This window comes from Salmo salar, chromosome 28, assembly GCF_965601325.2.
Source record: "Salmo salar chromosome 28, fSalSal1, whole genome shotgun sequence".
NCBI classification, from domain to species: Eukaryota; Metazoa; Chordata; class Actinopteri; order Salmoniformes; family Salmonidae; genus Salmo; species Salmo salar.
The window spans coordinates 15,819,690-15,833,648 of record NC_138318.1 but is presented as its reverse complement, the minus strand read 5'-3'; the positions used below and the strand labels follow the sequence as shown (position 1 = coordinate 15,833,648).

Here is a 13,959-nt window from a genome sequence, read left to right as displayed (position 1 = left end):
AATAACAACCCTCTTATCCACAATGTATTTAAAGAGTTTTACATCGTCTACATGTAACGCATCTCTGATTGTCTTCGTTTCCTCAGGGACCATCAATATCCGGGCCCAGCGCTCCATCCCGGTGCTGGTGTATGTGCAGGCGAAAAAACAGATTGGAGTTTTTCCACATACAGATGTTCATGGGATTAATCAACATATTCAATGATCTGATTCTATATTATTATGGCTTTTTAATAATTAAAACAATATTAATGTTACAATCAAGTTTTTTTTTTTTTTATTGTCTTGGCCTAGACCACAAAACAGTGGAAGCAACTGATGACGAACGAGAAGCGGAACTTTATTTTCACAGCACATCGTTTGATAGTTTTTTTTTTTTAAATAGACACAATCACTAGAAGAAAACAAAACATTTCGAGCAGCTTTGTTTGCTTCTGTACTGTACTGGCAGCCTGCTACCGATATTCATTATATTGGGGAGTTTTTATTTTCCTCAGATAAATATGTAAATATGTAAACCTATGTTGTTGACGATGGCTTCCAGGAATTAAATGACCGGTGTAGATGGTGCGCAATAGCAAAGGTATCGTTAGCCCACTCCTTGCTAGCTAACGTAGCTAATCGAATTCAAGGAAGCAAAATAATCGAGCTTTTTTTTTTTACGAATCCGTGACATTACAATTTGATTGTGAACAAGTGTGCGGTCATTTAGCTATACACGGGCTCTTATTGAGGGGACATGCTAGTTAGCCAAGAGGTTCAAGCTAATAGCTAGCAAAGCGCGTTAGCCTAAATACGACGAAAGCAAATGGCAACAAAGTGACGACCTTCCCTTTTACGTCAATAACAGTAATTTCACGATCGAAGGTGTTGCGAAATGGCCATCTTAAAAAAGTAGTATTGCTTCTCCGAAAGATAACAAATCAGAACGTTGTCAAGTTAGCTAGCTAGGTAACGTTATTTCTCTCGTTACTGACAGTGATTGTAGTGTAGCTATTTGTCATGCCTGGAATGATAGCGTTTGGTCGGCGATGGGGCATCGCAAGCGACGATCTGGTCTTCTCCGGCTCTTTTGAGCTGTTCGTCAGGGTTCTATGGTAAGTGAGCTCAACATTTAATGGAACGATATTCAAAGCAAAGGGAGGGATGATGCATAACTGTTGTCATGTCATACCACGTGCAGTAAATGACAGCTGTAAACGTAGCTGTCAGTAGTCGTAGCTACATCGATCCCACTCAGAAGCACCTTGTTGTATTCTCTCATTGTTTGTATTTCACTTTTATTTATTATACAAGCATGAAAAACACAACGTTATCCTCCCTGCTGTGCCCAACCCACAACCTGGTAAAGGTTGCTGCACTGACCTCTATTGGGGTGTATTCATTATGCCGAATATGTTGCAAAACGTTAAACAAAAGCAAAAGGAGAGAAACGGGAGGGTCTCAACGGAATTTGTCCAATATAAACTCTTGTTCTGTTTTGCAAGTGTTTGGACTAATGATTACACCCCTGGTATTGCTTTGATGTGTTTTAATGATCTAAAAAAAATCGAATCAATCATGCTGTATCTCTTCACTGCCTTACAGGTGGATCGGGACGCTGGCTCTGTACACTCTCCATAAGGGGAAGTTTGACTGTTCTGGTGGGAGAGTTCTGCACAGCTACCTGGTGGTTTTACTGGTCCTGTTGGCTTTCATCATCCTGTCTTTATGTGCCATTGTCTACGTCAGCGCTCAAGGTGAACCTTGCACACTTTTACTGTTATGACATGATGAAAGGAATTTACATTAATTTACTGTATTATTCACTGGGTTTAGAATTGGTGTGATATATTTTAGGTATTTTTTTTGTTTACCACTTATAGTAATATATTCAGTGCAATAAACAGGTCTGGTTATCATAACATATGACATAATCCTCCTCTTCACCATGAAACCAGTTTTACATTGTCAACATCTCTGATGGTCTTTGTTTCCCCAGGGACCATCACTAACCCGGGCCCGCGACGCTCCATCCCGGTGCTGGTGTATGTGCGGGCGACGCTGTACGTCCCTGAGCTGATCTGGGCCATCCTGGGGGCCATCTGGGTGTCTGATGACAGCCGGGGTTGTGAGCCTGCTGAGGTGGGGGCTGTCATTGCTGCAGTGGTCGCCAGGTGGGTGGGAAGAATGTTTTTTCCTGTACTTATACTGTGGTATGATTTTGGGGATTTTCATGACATTTTATCCATAGAAGGAACCTTTTTTGACTCCATAATGTTTCATCTGTATGTGCTACAAAGGAAAGTTGGTGTCATATGAAGCTTTACCACTTTCTCTGTATTATGAGTAATATTTTGATTTCAATAACAATGTCCTTACATTTAATATATGGATATTGAAAAATGTAAACATAAATATTGAAAATATACCATTTTTGATTAGGAACATATTTCATATTGTTGAACATAATATACTCTACGAGCATATCAAAGTGCGATTTCTGCTAGTTTTTATGGCCCATTTTATACAGAGACATTTGTATAGTAGGCAATCACAGCCCTCCTTTTACATGTATCAAATCATATTTTCATTGGTCACCAACACATGGTTAGCAGATGTTATTACGAGTGTCACGAAATGCTTGTGCTTCTAGTTCCAACAGTGAAGCAATATCTAACAAGTAATCTAACAATTCCACAACAACTACCTAATACACACAAATCTAAAGAATGGAATAAGAATATATACATAAACTTAGCAAAAAAAGAAACGCCCCATTTTCAGGACCCTGTCTTTCAAAGATAATTAGTAAAAATCCAAATAACTTCACAGATCTTCATTGTAAAGGGTTTAAACACTGTTTCCCATGCTTGTTCAATGAACCATAAGCAATTAATGAACATGCACCTGTGGAACGGTCGTTAAGACACTAACAGCTTACAGACGCTAGGCAATTAAGGTCACAGTTATGAAAACTTAGGACACTAAAGAGGCCTTTCTACTGACTCTGGAAAAACACCAAAAGAAAGATGCCCAGGGTCCCTGCTCATCTGCGTGAACGTGCCTTAGGCATGCTGCAAGGAGGCATGAGGACTGCAGATATAGCCAGGGCAATACATTTCAATGTCCATACTGTGAGACGCCTAAGACAGCACTACAGGGAGACAGGACGGACAGGTGATCGTCCTCGCAGTGGCAGACCACGTGTAACAACACCTGCACAGGATCGGTACATTCAAACATCACACCTGCGGGACAGGTACAGGATGGCAACAACAACTGCCTGAGTTACACCAGGAATGCACAATCCCTCATCAGTCCTCAGACTGTCCGCAATAGGCTGAGAGAGGCTGGACTGAGGGCTTGCAGGTCTGTTGTAAGGCAGGTCCTCACCAGACATCACCGGCAACAACATCGCCTATGCGTACAAACCCACCGTCACTGGACCAGACAGGACTGGCAAAAAGTGCTCTTCACTGACGAGTCGCGGTTTTGTCTCACCAGTGTTGATCGTCGTATTCGCTTTTATTGTCGAAGGAATGAGCATTACACCGAGGCCTGTACTCTGGAGCAGGATCGATTTTTAAGGGGGGAGGATCCGTCATGGTCTGGGGCGGTGTGTCACAGCATCATCGGGCTGAGCTTGTTGTCATTGCAGGCAATCTCAACGCTGTGCGTTACAGGGAAGACATCATCCTCCCTCATGTGGTACCCTTCCTGCAGGCTCATCCTGACCAGACCCTCCAGCATGACAATGCCATCAGCCATACTGCTCGTTCTGTGCGTGATTTCAGTGAATGTCAGTGTTGTGTCATGGCCAGCAAAGAGCCGGATCTCAGGTCTGGGACCTGTTGGATCGGAGATTGAGGGCTAGGGCCATTCCCCCCAGAAATGTTGGTGGAAGAGTGGGGTAACATCTCACAGCAAGAACTGGCAAATCTGGTGCAGTCCATGAGGAGGAGATGCACTGCAATACTTAATGCAGCTGGTGGCCAAACCAAATACTCACTGTTACTTTTGATTTTGACCCCCCCCCCCCTTTGATCAGGGACACATTATTCCATTTCTGTTAGTCACATGTCTGTGGAACTTGTTCAGTTTGTCTCAGTTGTTGAATCTTGTTATGTTCATACAAATATTTAAACATGTTAAGTTTGCTGAAAATAAACGCAGTTGACAGAGGACGTTAGTTTTTTTGCTGAGTTTATGAATGTATGGATGAGCAATGACCGAGCAGCATAGGCAAGATGCAGTAGATGGTATAAAATACAGTATATACATATGAGATGAGTAATGCAAGATACAGTTGAAGTCGGAAGTTTACTTACACTTAGGTTGGAGTCATTAAAACTCGTTTTTCAACCACTCCACAAATTTGTTGTTAACAAACTATAGTTTTGGCAAGTCGGTTAGGACATCTACTTTATGAATGACACCAGTAATTTTTCCAACAATTGTTTACAGACATTATTTCACTTATAATTCACTGTATCACAATTCCATTGGGTCAGAAGTTTACATACACTAAGTTGACTGTGCCTTTAAACAGCTTGGAAAATTCCAGAAAATTATGTCATGGCTTTAGAAGCTTCTGATAGGCTAATTGACATAATTTGAGTCAATTGGAGGTGTAACTGTGGATGTATTTCAAGGCCTACCTTCAAACTCAGTGCCTCTTTGCTTGATATCATGGGAAAATCAAAAGAAGTCAGCCAAGACCTCAGGAAAAAAATTGTAGACTTCCAAGTCTTGTACATCCTTGGGAGCCATTTCCAAACGCCTGAAGGTACTACGTTCATCTGTACAAACAATAGTACGCAAGTATAAACTCCATGGGACCACGCAATCGTCATACCGCTCAGGAAGGAGACACATTGTCTCCTAGAGATGAACGTACTTTGGTGCGAAAAGTGCAAATCGATTCCAGAACAACAGCAAAGCCCCTTGTGAAGATGCTGGAGGAAATGGGTACAAAAGTATCTATATCCACAGTAAAACGAGTCCTATATCGACATAACCTGAAAGGCCGCTCTGCAAGGAAGAAGCCACTGCTCCAAAACCGGCATATAAAAGCCAGACTACGGTTTGCAAATGCACAGGGGACAAAGATCGTACTTTTTGGAGAAATGTCCTCTGGTCTGATGAAACAAAAATAGAACTGTTTGGCCGTAATGACCGTCGTTATGTTTGGAGGAAAAAGGGGGAGGCTTGCAAGCCAAAGAACAACATCCCAACCGTGAAGCACGGGGGTGGCAGCATCATGTTGTGGGGGTGCTTTGCTGCAGGGGGGACTGGTCACTTCACAAAATAGATGTCAACATGAGGAAGGAAAACTATGTGGATATATTGAAGCAATCAAGCCTACCACTGTAGTGTCATCTGCAATCTTGATGATTGAGTTGGAGGCGTGCATGGCCACGCAGTCATTGGTGAACAGGGAGACACGGAGGGGGCTGAGCATGCACCCTTGTGGGGCCCCAGTGTTGAGGATCAGCGAAGTGGAGATGTTTCCTACCTTCACCACCTGGGGGCGACCTTGAGGGTTAACACGTTTAAATGTCTTACTCACGTCGGCCACGGAGTAGGAGAGCCCACAGTCCTTGGTAGCGGGCTGCGTCGGTGGCACTATATTATCCTCAAAGCGGGCAAAGAAGGTGCTTAGTTTGTCTGGAAGCAAGACGTCGGTGTCCGTGACGTGGGTGGTTTTCTTTTTGTAGTCCGTGATTGTCTGTAGACCCTGCCACATACGTCTTGTGTCTGAGCCGTTGAATTGCGACTCTACTTTGCCTCCTATACTGACATTTCACTTGTTTGATTACCATGTTTTGGGAATAACTACGCTGTTTTGTATTCGCCATATTCCCAGTCACCTTTCCATGGTTAAATGCGGTGGTTCGAGCTTTCAATTTTGCGCGTACGCTGCCATCTATCCACGATTTCTGGTTAGGGTAGGTTGTAATAGTCAGTGGGTACAACATCTCCTGTGCACTTCCTTATAAACTCACCCACCGAATTGGCGAATACGTCAATATTATTCTCTGAGGCTAGTCCTCATGTGCCAGTCCGCGTGATCAAAACAATCTTGAAGCGTGGATTCCGATTGGTCAGACCAGCGTTGAATAGTCCTTATCCCGGGTACATCCTGTTTGAATTTCTGCCTATAGGAAGGCAGGAGCAAAAGGGAGTCTGGTATTTTGTGGGTACAATTTAATGAAGCTGCCAGTTGAGGACTTGTGAGGCGTCTGTTTCTCAAACTAGACACACTAATGTACTTGTCCTCTTGCTCAGTTGTGCACCGGGGCCTCCCACTCTTTCTATTCTGGTTAGAGCCAGTTTGCGCTGTTCTGTGAAGGGAGTAGTACACAGCGTTGTACTTGATCTTCAGTTTCTTGGCAATTTCTCACATGGAATAGCCATCATTTCTCAGAACAAGAATAGACTGACAAGTTTCAAAAGAAAGTTATTTGTTTCTGGCCATTTTGAGCCTGTAATCGAACCCAGAAATGCTGACGCTCCAGTTACTCAACTAGTCTAAAGGCGGCCAGTTTTATTGCTTCTTTAATCAGGACAACAGTTTTCAGCTGTGCGAACATAATTGCAAAAGGGTTTTCTAATGATCAATTAGCCTTTTTTTAAATGATAAACTTGGATTAGCTAACTCAACGTGCCATTGGAACACAGGAGTGATGATTGCTGATAATGGGCCACTGTACCCATGTAGATATTCCATTAAAAATCAGCCGTTTCCAGTTACAATAGTCATTTACAACATTAACAATGTCTACACTGTATTTCGGATTAATTTGATGTTATTTTAATGGACAAAAAATGCCTGTTCTTTCAAAACAAGGACATTTCTAAGTGTACGGTAGTGTATATATTTACCCAAAAAAATATATGGGGGATTGGAATTGATGCAGACAATTACATTGATACAACAATCTATCCTCAATATTAAAGCTGATCCACCCCCTAAATTATTATTTTAAAAAAAGTACTTAAAAAAAAAAAAAAAACGCCAACAGAGGGCGAAAAGGGAACAAACCACTTCTGTTTAACTTCAACGAATCACGACCCGCCATAGGATATCAACAGTGACAACTGTTGGCTGTTATTTTAAGGGATAGTTGGACTGTTAAATATGTTTATTGGTGTGTGTGACCAGCAGATTTTGTAAAGAGAGCGCCCTGAGTTATTCGTGCCATTTGAGAAAGAAATTGATATCTGCGTTCTATATCCTGCGACCCCCAGTGCATATGACAAAATCAACAGTACAAAACCAAAAATATTGATCTGTTTTAAGCAATCGATCTTGTGTCACCATGTTGACTATAACCTTTTACACTAACATCACCAATCTGCAGGTAAAAGGAATGTGTAATTCGCTCCAATTCGATGTGGTCAAAACGTCAGCCTGTGTACACTGAACAAAAATATAAACACATCATGTAAAATGTTGGTCCCATGTTTCATGAGCTGAAATAAAATATCCCTGACATTTTCCATACAAACAAAAAGTGTATTTCTCTCAAATATTGTGCACACATTTGTTTACATCCCTGTTAGTGAGCATTTCTCCTTTGCCAAGATAATCCATCCACCTGACAGGTGTGGCATATCAATGAGTTGATTAAACAGCATGAACATTACACAGGTGCACCTACTGCTGGGGACAATAAAAGATCACTTTAAAATATGCAGTTTTTTCACACAACACAATGCCATAATGTCTCCAGTTTTGATTGATCATGCAATTGGCATGCTGACTGCAGGAGTGTAATGTTCGTTTCTCTACCATAAACTGCCTCCAATGTTGTTTTTGAGAATTTGGCAGTACGTCCAACCGACCTCACAACCGCAGACCACATGTATTGTGTCGTGTGGGGGCGACCACTTTGCTGATGTCAAGGATGTGAACAGAGTGACCCATGGTGGCGATGGGGTTATGGTATGGGCAGGCATAAGCTATGTACAACGAACACAATTGCATTTTATCGATGGCAATTTGAATGCACAGTGATACCGTGACGAGACCCATTGTCGTGCCATTTATCCGCCGCCATCACCTCATGTTTCAGCATGATAATGCACGGGCCCCATGTCGGAAGGATCTGTACACACTTCCTGGAAGCTGAAAAAGTCTGTTCTTCTGGCCTGCATACTCACCAGACATGTCACTCATTGAGCATGTGTGGGATGCTCTGGATTGACGTATGACGGCGTGTTCCAGTTTCCACAAATAACCAGCAACTTCTCTCAGCCGTTGAAGAGGAGTGGAACAACAGGCCACAATCAACAGCCTGATAAACTCTAAGCGAAGGAAATGTTGAGCTGCATGAGGCAAATGGTGGTCACACCAGATACTGACTGGTTTTCTGATACACGCCCCTATCTTTTTTTAAAGTTAACTGTGGCCAACAGATGCATGTCTGTATTCCCAGTCATGTTCAATCCATAGATTAGGACGTAATGATTTTATTTCACTTGACTGATTTCCTTATATGAACTGTAACTCAGTAAAATATTTCAAATTGTTGCGTTTATAATTTTTGTTCACTATAGTAGCACATCATGGAAAGTAACGTTCTATACATGAATTAGATATGGCAAGATAATTCAAATGAAAACTCACAGATTTGTTCAATAATCACAGATTTCTTACTAGTTTTAACCATTTAAAGATTTAAAAAAGTATCTTATGCACAACTTAACCTGGCGCTCTAGAAAGAGCTCCCATAGTGACTGTGCAGCAGCCCATTCATTTGACTTCTCTAAATATTTGTATTTATTTAATTAGGCAAGTCAGTTAAGAACAAATTCTTATTTTAGAATGACGGCCTACCCCGGCCAAACGTTCATCTAGACCGGACGACGCTGAGCCAATTGCGCGCCGCTCTAATACACTTCCTAATATTTAGTTGCACGGCCTTTTGCCCTCCAGAACAGTCTCAATTCGTCAAGGCATGGACTACAAGCATAGCTTTCACCTGGATTCACCTGGTCAGTCTTTGTCATGGAAAGAACTCTGTGTATGTCAACAATCCTTCCTCCAAAGGACCCTTCTCTAGATTACATTTAGTGAAAATCCAAAACATCACGGTCCTGTTTTGTTCTAGTTTCGTGAGGAATCGCCCATATAGGCCTACATGCTACCTGAATATACAGTACATTGGCAGTTTACATTGTGTGAAACATTGTCATCTCCCTCCATGGCAGTTGGATCCTGCTGCTGTCCACAGGGGTGGGAGTGCTGTTTGTGTTCGACCCGCTGGGCAGCCGCCTTCCTGGGCCTCCGTTCCAGGAGCAGCTAGGGGTAAGGGACCTGGAGAGCAGTGAGGGTTCCCAGCTCCTGTCCACCGCCCGCTCCGTGGCTGTCAGGGTGTGGGAGAGCAGGCTGAGGCTCCTCTGCTGCTGCCTGCCTCAGGATGAGAGCCACAGAGCTGCCTTCTCCAGCATAGCTCAGCTAGTCAGCGGATTCTTCTCGGTGAGTAAGGGAAACCGAGTGTGTCTGTGTACATCTTGTCGGTCAGTGTGAGACAATGATTTTTTTTTTAACTAATCATGTTTTCATTGTGTGTTAGGATACAGACCTGGTTCCCAGTGACATCGCAGTGGGTCTGGCTCTGCTACATCAGGAGCAGGATAAGAAGGAGCAGTGTAGAGATCCAGACGAAGTCCTGCCTCACAGCCCCTCATCACCTATCGTAAGTACTGGAGTCAGTCTAAAAGTCTGTCAATCCGTCCAAAAATAATCAGTGCGTCCATTAAATGAATCAATTACAATTTGTGTGTGTGCTCTGCAGGCGGAGGATCTTGAGGCAGAGCTGGAGAAGGCAGCCCACTGTATGCAATTTGCTATAGCAGCGTATGGCTGGCCCATGTATGTCTACTCCAACCCACTCACTGGAGCCTGCAAACTCAGCGGGGACTGGTAAGACTGTTACACCTCTAATATAACGTGCTCATCCTTCTCGATTTTTGAGCCGGGATGTGAAACTAATTTGGCCTCTCTTTGTTAACAGCAATATCTAGAGGAGTGGACACCAGTGTATTAAATAACTACATAAACAAAAACACAAGCATACCTACATATGCACTGTAAATACTTGTATGCCCGTCTACTGTGTTTCAGCTGTAAGACCCAGTCTGCTGAGTATGACATTGTCGGAGGAGACAACATGGGCTGCCATTTCTCCTCCATCCTCCACAGCACCGGCCTACAGTACAGAGACTTCATCTACGTTAGCTTTCACAACCAGGTATTTCGACTCAGGGGAAATCGCAAGTGAGATCCTATTCCCCATTAGTTTGCTACCTTTGGCCAGTACTGAATTCTCTACTGATGAAATGTAACCCTGTGTGTTCCAGATCTATGAAATTCCATTCTTTGTGGCTCTGGACCATAAGAGAGAGGCAGTACTGGTGGCTATCAGAGGAACACTGTCACTCCGGGTGAGACTCCTCCATCACTCCGTTCCACCTATCTATCTATTGCTCTCTATCTCTCACTCACTTGTTCATGTACATTTCTGTGCAGGATTTGCTGACTGACCTGTCTGCAGACTGTGAGAACCTCCCAGTAGAGGGAGTGTCAGGAACATGCTATGCTCACAAGGTGGATAGAATAGTCACATGACTTCATCTATTGAATTTACATTTCTATGAATTTCTCAGAACATTCTTTATTTGTAGATAGGAGCTGTAACCTCTGTGTTTCACAGGGCATGTCTCAGGCAGCCGGCTACATCTATAAGAAACTCCTCAACGATGGCATTCTGAACCAGGCTTTCACCATCGCACCTGTAAGTCTTCTTACCTGTCCTCTCTCTGAAAAAGTACATTCGTTGTAACCTTAGAAGCGCTAACTGTGTGTGTGTTTTCAGGAGTACAAGCTAGTCATCACAGGCCACAGTCTTGGAGGGGGTACAGCCTCTCTCCTGGCCATTCTATTACGTAGCTCCTTCCCCACCTTACAGTGTTACGCCTTCTCTCCACCAGGGGGACTCATGAGGTACCAACACACATTCAAATAATTCATGCTTAGCATTACATCAAAGGAGGATTTAAGTTTGTGTAATGTACATAGTATTATTCAGATTAATTTTCCTTTGTGCTCCCTCTGCAGTAAAGCCCTGGCGGAATATTCCAAAGACTTTGTGGTGTCTGTGGTGTTGGGGAAGGACTTGGTGCCAAGGTGAGGAGAGGAGCCACTTTAGACTGAGATGCCCCCCTCCTGTCATGTGCTCTGTACTCCCATGTTTATCTCAGACAAATGGTTCCCCTGAAACAAACTGTGTTCTATTAATGTTTCTCAGTATTACACATTATTATACTAGTACACACAGTGGACCAGGATAGGGATTCGGAAACTCTTGTTGTATTCATGTGTCAGTGTGTCAACTCAAGTGGAAAGTCCTGCTTTCTGAGTCTGAATATGAAAGTGCTGTGGTGTAGAGGCTATTCCTGACTCTGAACGATGGAGACGCTATATTTAGGATCTGCCCCCTTATTACAGGCACACAGAAAATGAGAGCAACTCTCCCGCCCTCTCAATCTTTTCTCTCACCCTCTCCTCTCTGAGTTAGAGTTCAAGTGCTTGTTCTGTGTTTTGTTGAAAGCACAGATTTCATAAATTTTTCCTCTCTCCTCCACTTCCATCTCTCTCAGGTTGAGTTATCCCAACATGGAGGACTTGAAAAGGAGAATATTAAAAATGGTTTCCAATTGCAATAAGCCTAAGGTGAGAAAATTCTAATTCAAATCCAAAATTGAGTTTATGAATCAAATAAGTTGGGCACAATCCTAACTTTTGAGAGGGACCCTTATGATTTCTGATGACTTCTGTTTCTCTCCCTCAGTACCGTATCCTACTCCAGGGCTGTTGGTATGAGTTGTTTGGGGGAGATCCTGATGACTTCCCTACTGAGATGGACAGACGGGAGGAGGAACTTAGCCAGCCGCTCCTGGGGGAGGAGACACTGCTGATTCGTGGCTCCTCATCCTATCATAGCCTGGCTTCCGAGGACTCGCCAGTACACTGCGCCCACCTGCCACTTTATTTACCAGGACGTATACTGCACATTACAGAGGATGGTCCATCACGGAGGTGTGTATGGCACACACACACACACACCCACACACACAAAATACATTACACCCATATCTGCCTTTGTCATTGACCAAAGTTTTTGTCTTCCACTTTTTCTTTCCCTTCCTTCCCTCCTTCATCGCTTCTCCAGGTCCTGTTTTTCCCAGGTGCGTTACCGGGCGGAGTGGTCCAGTGAGACAGCGTTCCGGAGTGTTCTCATCAGTCCTAGGATGATCGCCGACCACATGCCTGATGCTGTACTCCGATCTCTCCACAGTATCACACAGGACAGGCCCTTTAACCTCTGCCCCTCATCGCTTAGCAACAGCCACCTCAACGTCATCTGAGTCACACTGCTACACACATACACACACCTGAACAGGGCGAGCCTGACTGTCTGTTGCAAGGCTGTCCCCAGTCCTTTGGTTCCAGTTTCATCTCTTCCCGCCCCGTCTCAAGTCCCCCCCCCCCCCCAGTTTCTGTCCCTGTTTTGTCCCTACTCCATGACCAGGATACTCAACAGCGAAGACAAAGGGACAAGACAATTGGACTCCTCGATTAAAGGACTGTGCAGGACTGTCTTTCTCATTAGGCCTTTGGAAAGGGGGTTGTCATTTGATTATTTATTTATGTAGTAAACATTTGTTGCCATTTCATTGGTTATTGCTATCTTCTTTTGAGTAATTCCATGAACTGTCATTGTGTCCTTATCATCCATTGTGCTCTGTGTACATACTTAGATAGCATTGCAGGGTTACTGTAATTCCAAAAGTGTACATTCAGATTTTATTTTATTTTTTTATTTTTTTTAGGCTGCTGGTTTTGAGAATTTTTTGATTATGTAACTATGCTTTGTCTTGTGTTGAATGTCTAAGACTTAGAAAATTGCTTGAGGTAGAAGTTGTCCTGGACCACAGATCTAAGATCAGATGATCCTCCCCCCACTCCTTACCCTAACCATAAGGGTGAAGAGCAATATCTGACCTTGTATCAGTGTTAAGGGGACATTTCTACCTACTCAAAAATCAGGGCCCTATTGGCCTATGCATCGCAGATCAACAAGTCTCACTAATACTCCCAATGCTTGACCAGTTTGTTTTGCCCCATATATGCAACATGAGTAGTGTATGAAACAAATGAGTTAACTGGCATGAAAACAACTTCTAGGTGATATGAGGTAGCCTAAATGACTCCATGTTCTGTTAACATGCCATATACATACTTTAGGTAATTAAACATTGAAAAACGAAAGTCAAAGTAATGGTTTACACCTTGAATCGTGTATTTGTGATGACAGACTCATCCTACAAATAAACTTGTCATTAGTCACTGCAGTTATTTTTGTATTTGGAGGCTGGTTTACTTACGTTTGTACACACCTACTCATTCAAGGGTTTTTCTTTATTTTTACTATTTTCTACATTGTAGAATAATAGTGAAGACAACTATGAAATAACACATGAAATCATGTTGTAACCAAAAAGTGTTAAACAAATCAAAATATTTTATATTTCAGATTCTTCAAATAGCCACCCTTTGCCTTGATGACAGCTTTGCACACTCTTGGCATTCTCTCAACCAGCTTCACCTGGAATGCTTTTCCAACAGTCTTGAAGGAGTTCCCACATATGCTGAGCAGTTGTTGGTGCTTTTCCTTCACTCTGCGGTCCAACTCATTCCAAACCATCTCAATTTGGTTGAGGTTGGAGGATTGTGGAGGCCAGGTCATCTGATGCAGCACACCATCGCTCTCATTGGTCAAATAGCCCTTACACAGCCTAGAGGTGTGTTGGGTCATTGTCCTGTTGAAAAACAAATGATAGTCCCACTAAACCCAAACCAGATGGGATGGCGTATCGCTGCAGAATGCTGTGGTAGCCATGCTGACA

General features: G+C 43.1%; 1 protein-coding gene across 1 annotated transcript; it reads left to right on the top strand.

Moving 5' to 3' along the window:
* Window positions 1-150: 150 nt before the first annotated feature.
* On the top strand, window positions 151-13,404 carry LOC100286527 (diacylglycerol lipase-beta). Its single transcript, XM_014179600.3, has 15 exons — window positions 151-1,097; window positions 1,588-1,739; window positions 1,982-2,156; window positions 9,199-9,466; window positions 9,564-9,686; window positions 9,786-9,913; window positions 10,115-10,241; window positions 10,351-10,434; window positions 10,520-10,597; window positions 10,704-10,784; window positions 10,866-10,993; window positions 11,108-11,176; window positions 11,650-11,722; window positions 11,841-12,088; window positions 12,222-13,404. The coding sequence occupies exons 1-15, from the start codon at window positions 1,003-1,005 to the stop codon at window positions 12,415-12,417; spliced, it is 2,025 nt and encodes a 674-aa protein (XP_014035075.1). The 5' UTR covers window positions 151-1,002; the 3' UTR covers window positions 12,418-13,404.
* Window positions 13,405-13,959: the final 555 nt, after the last annotated feature.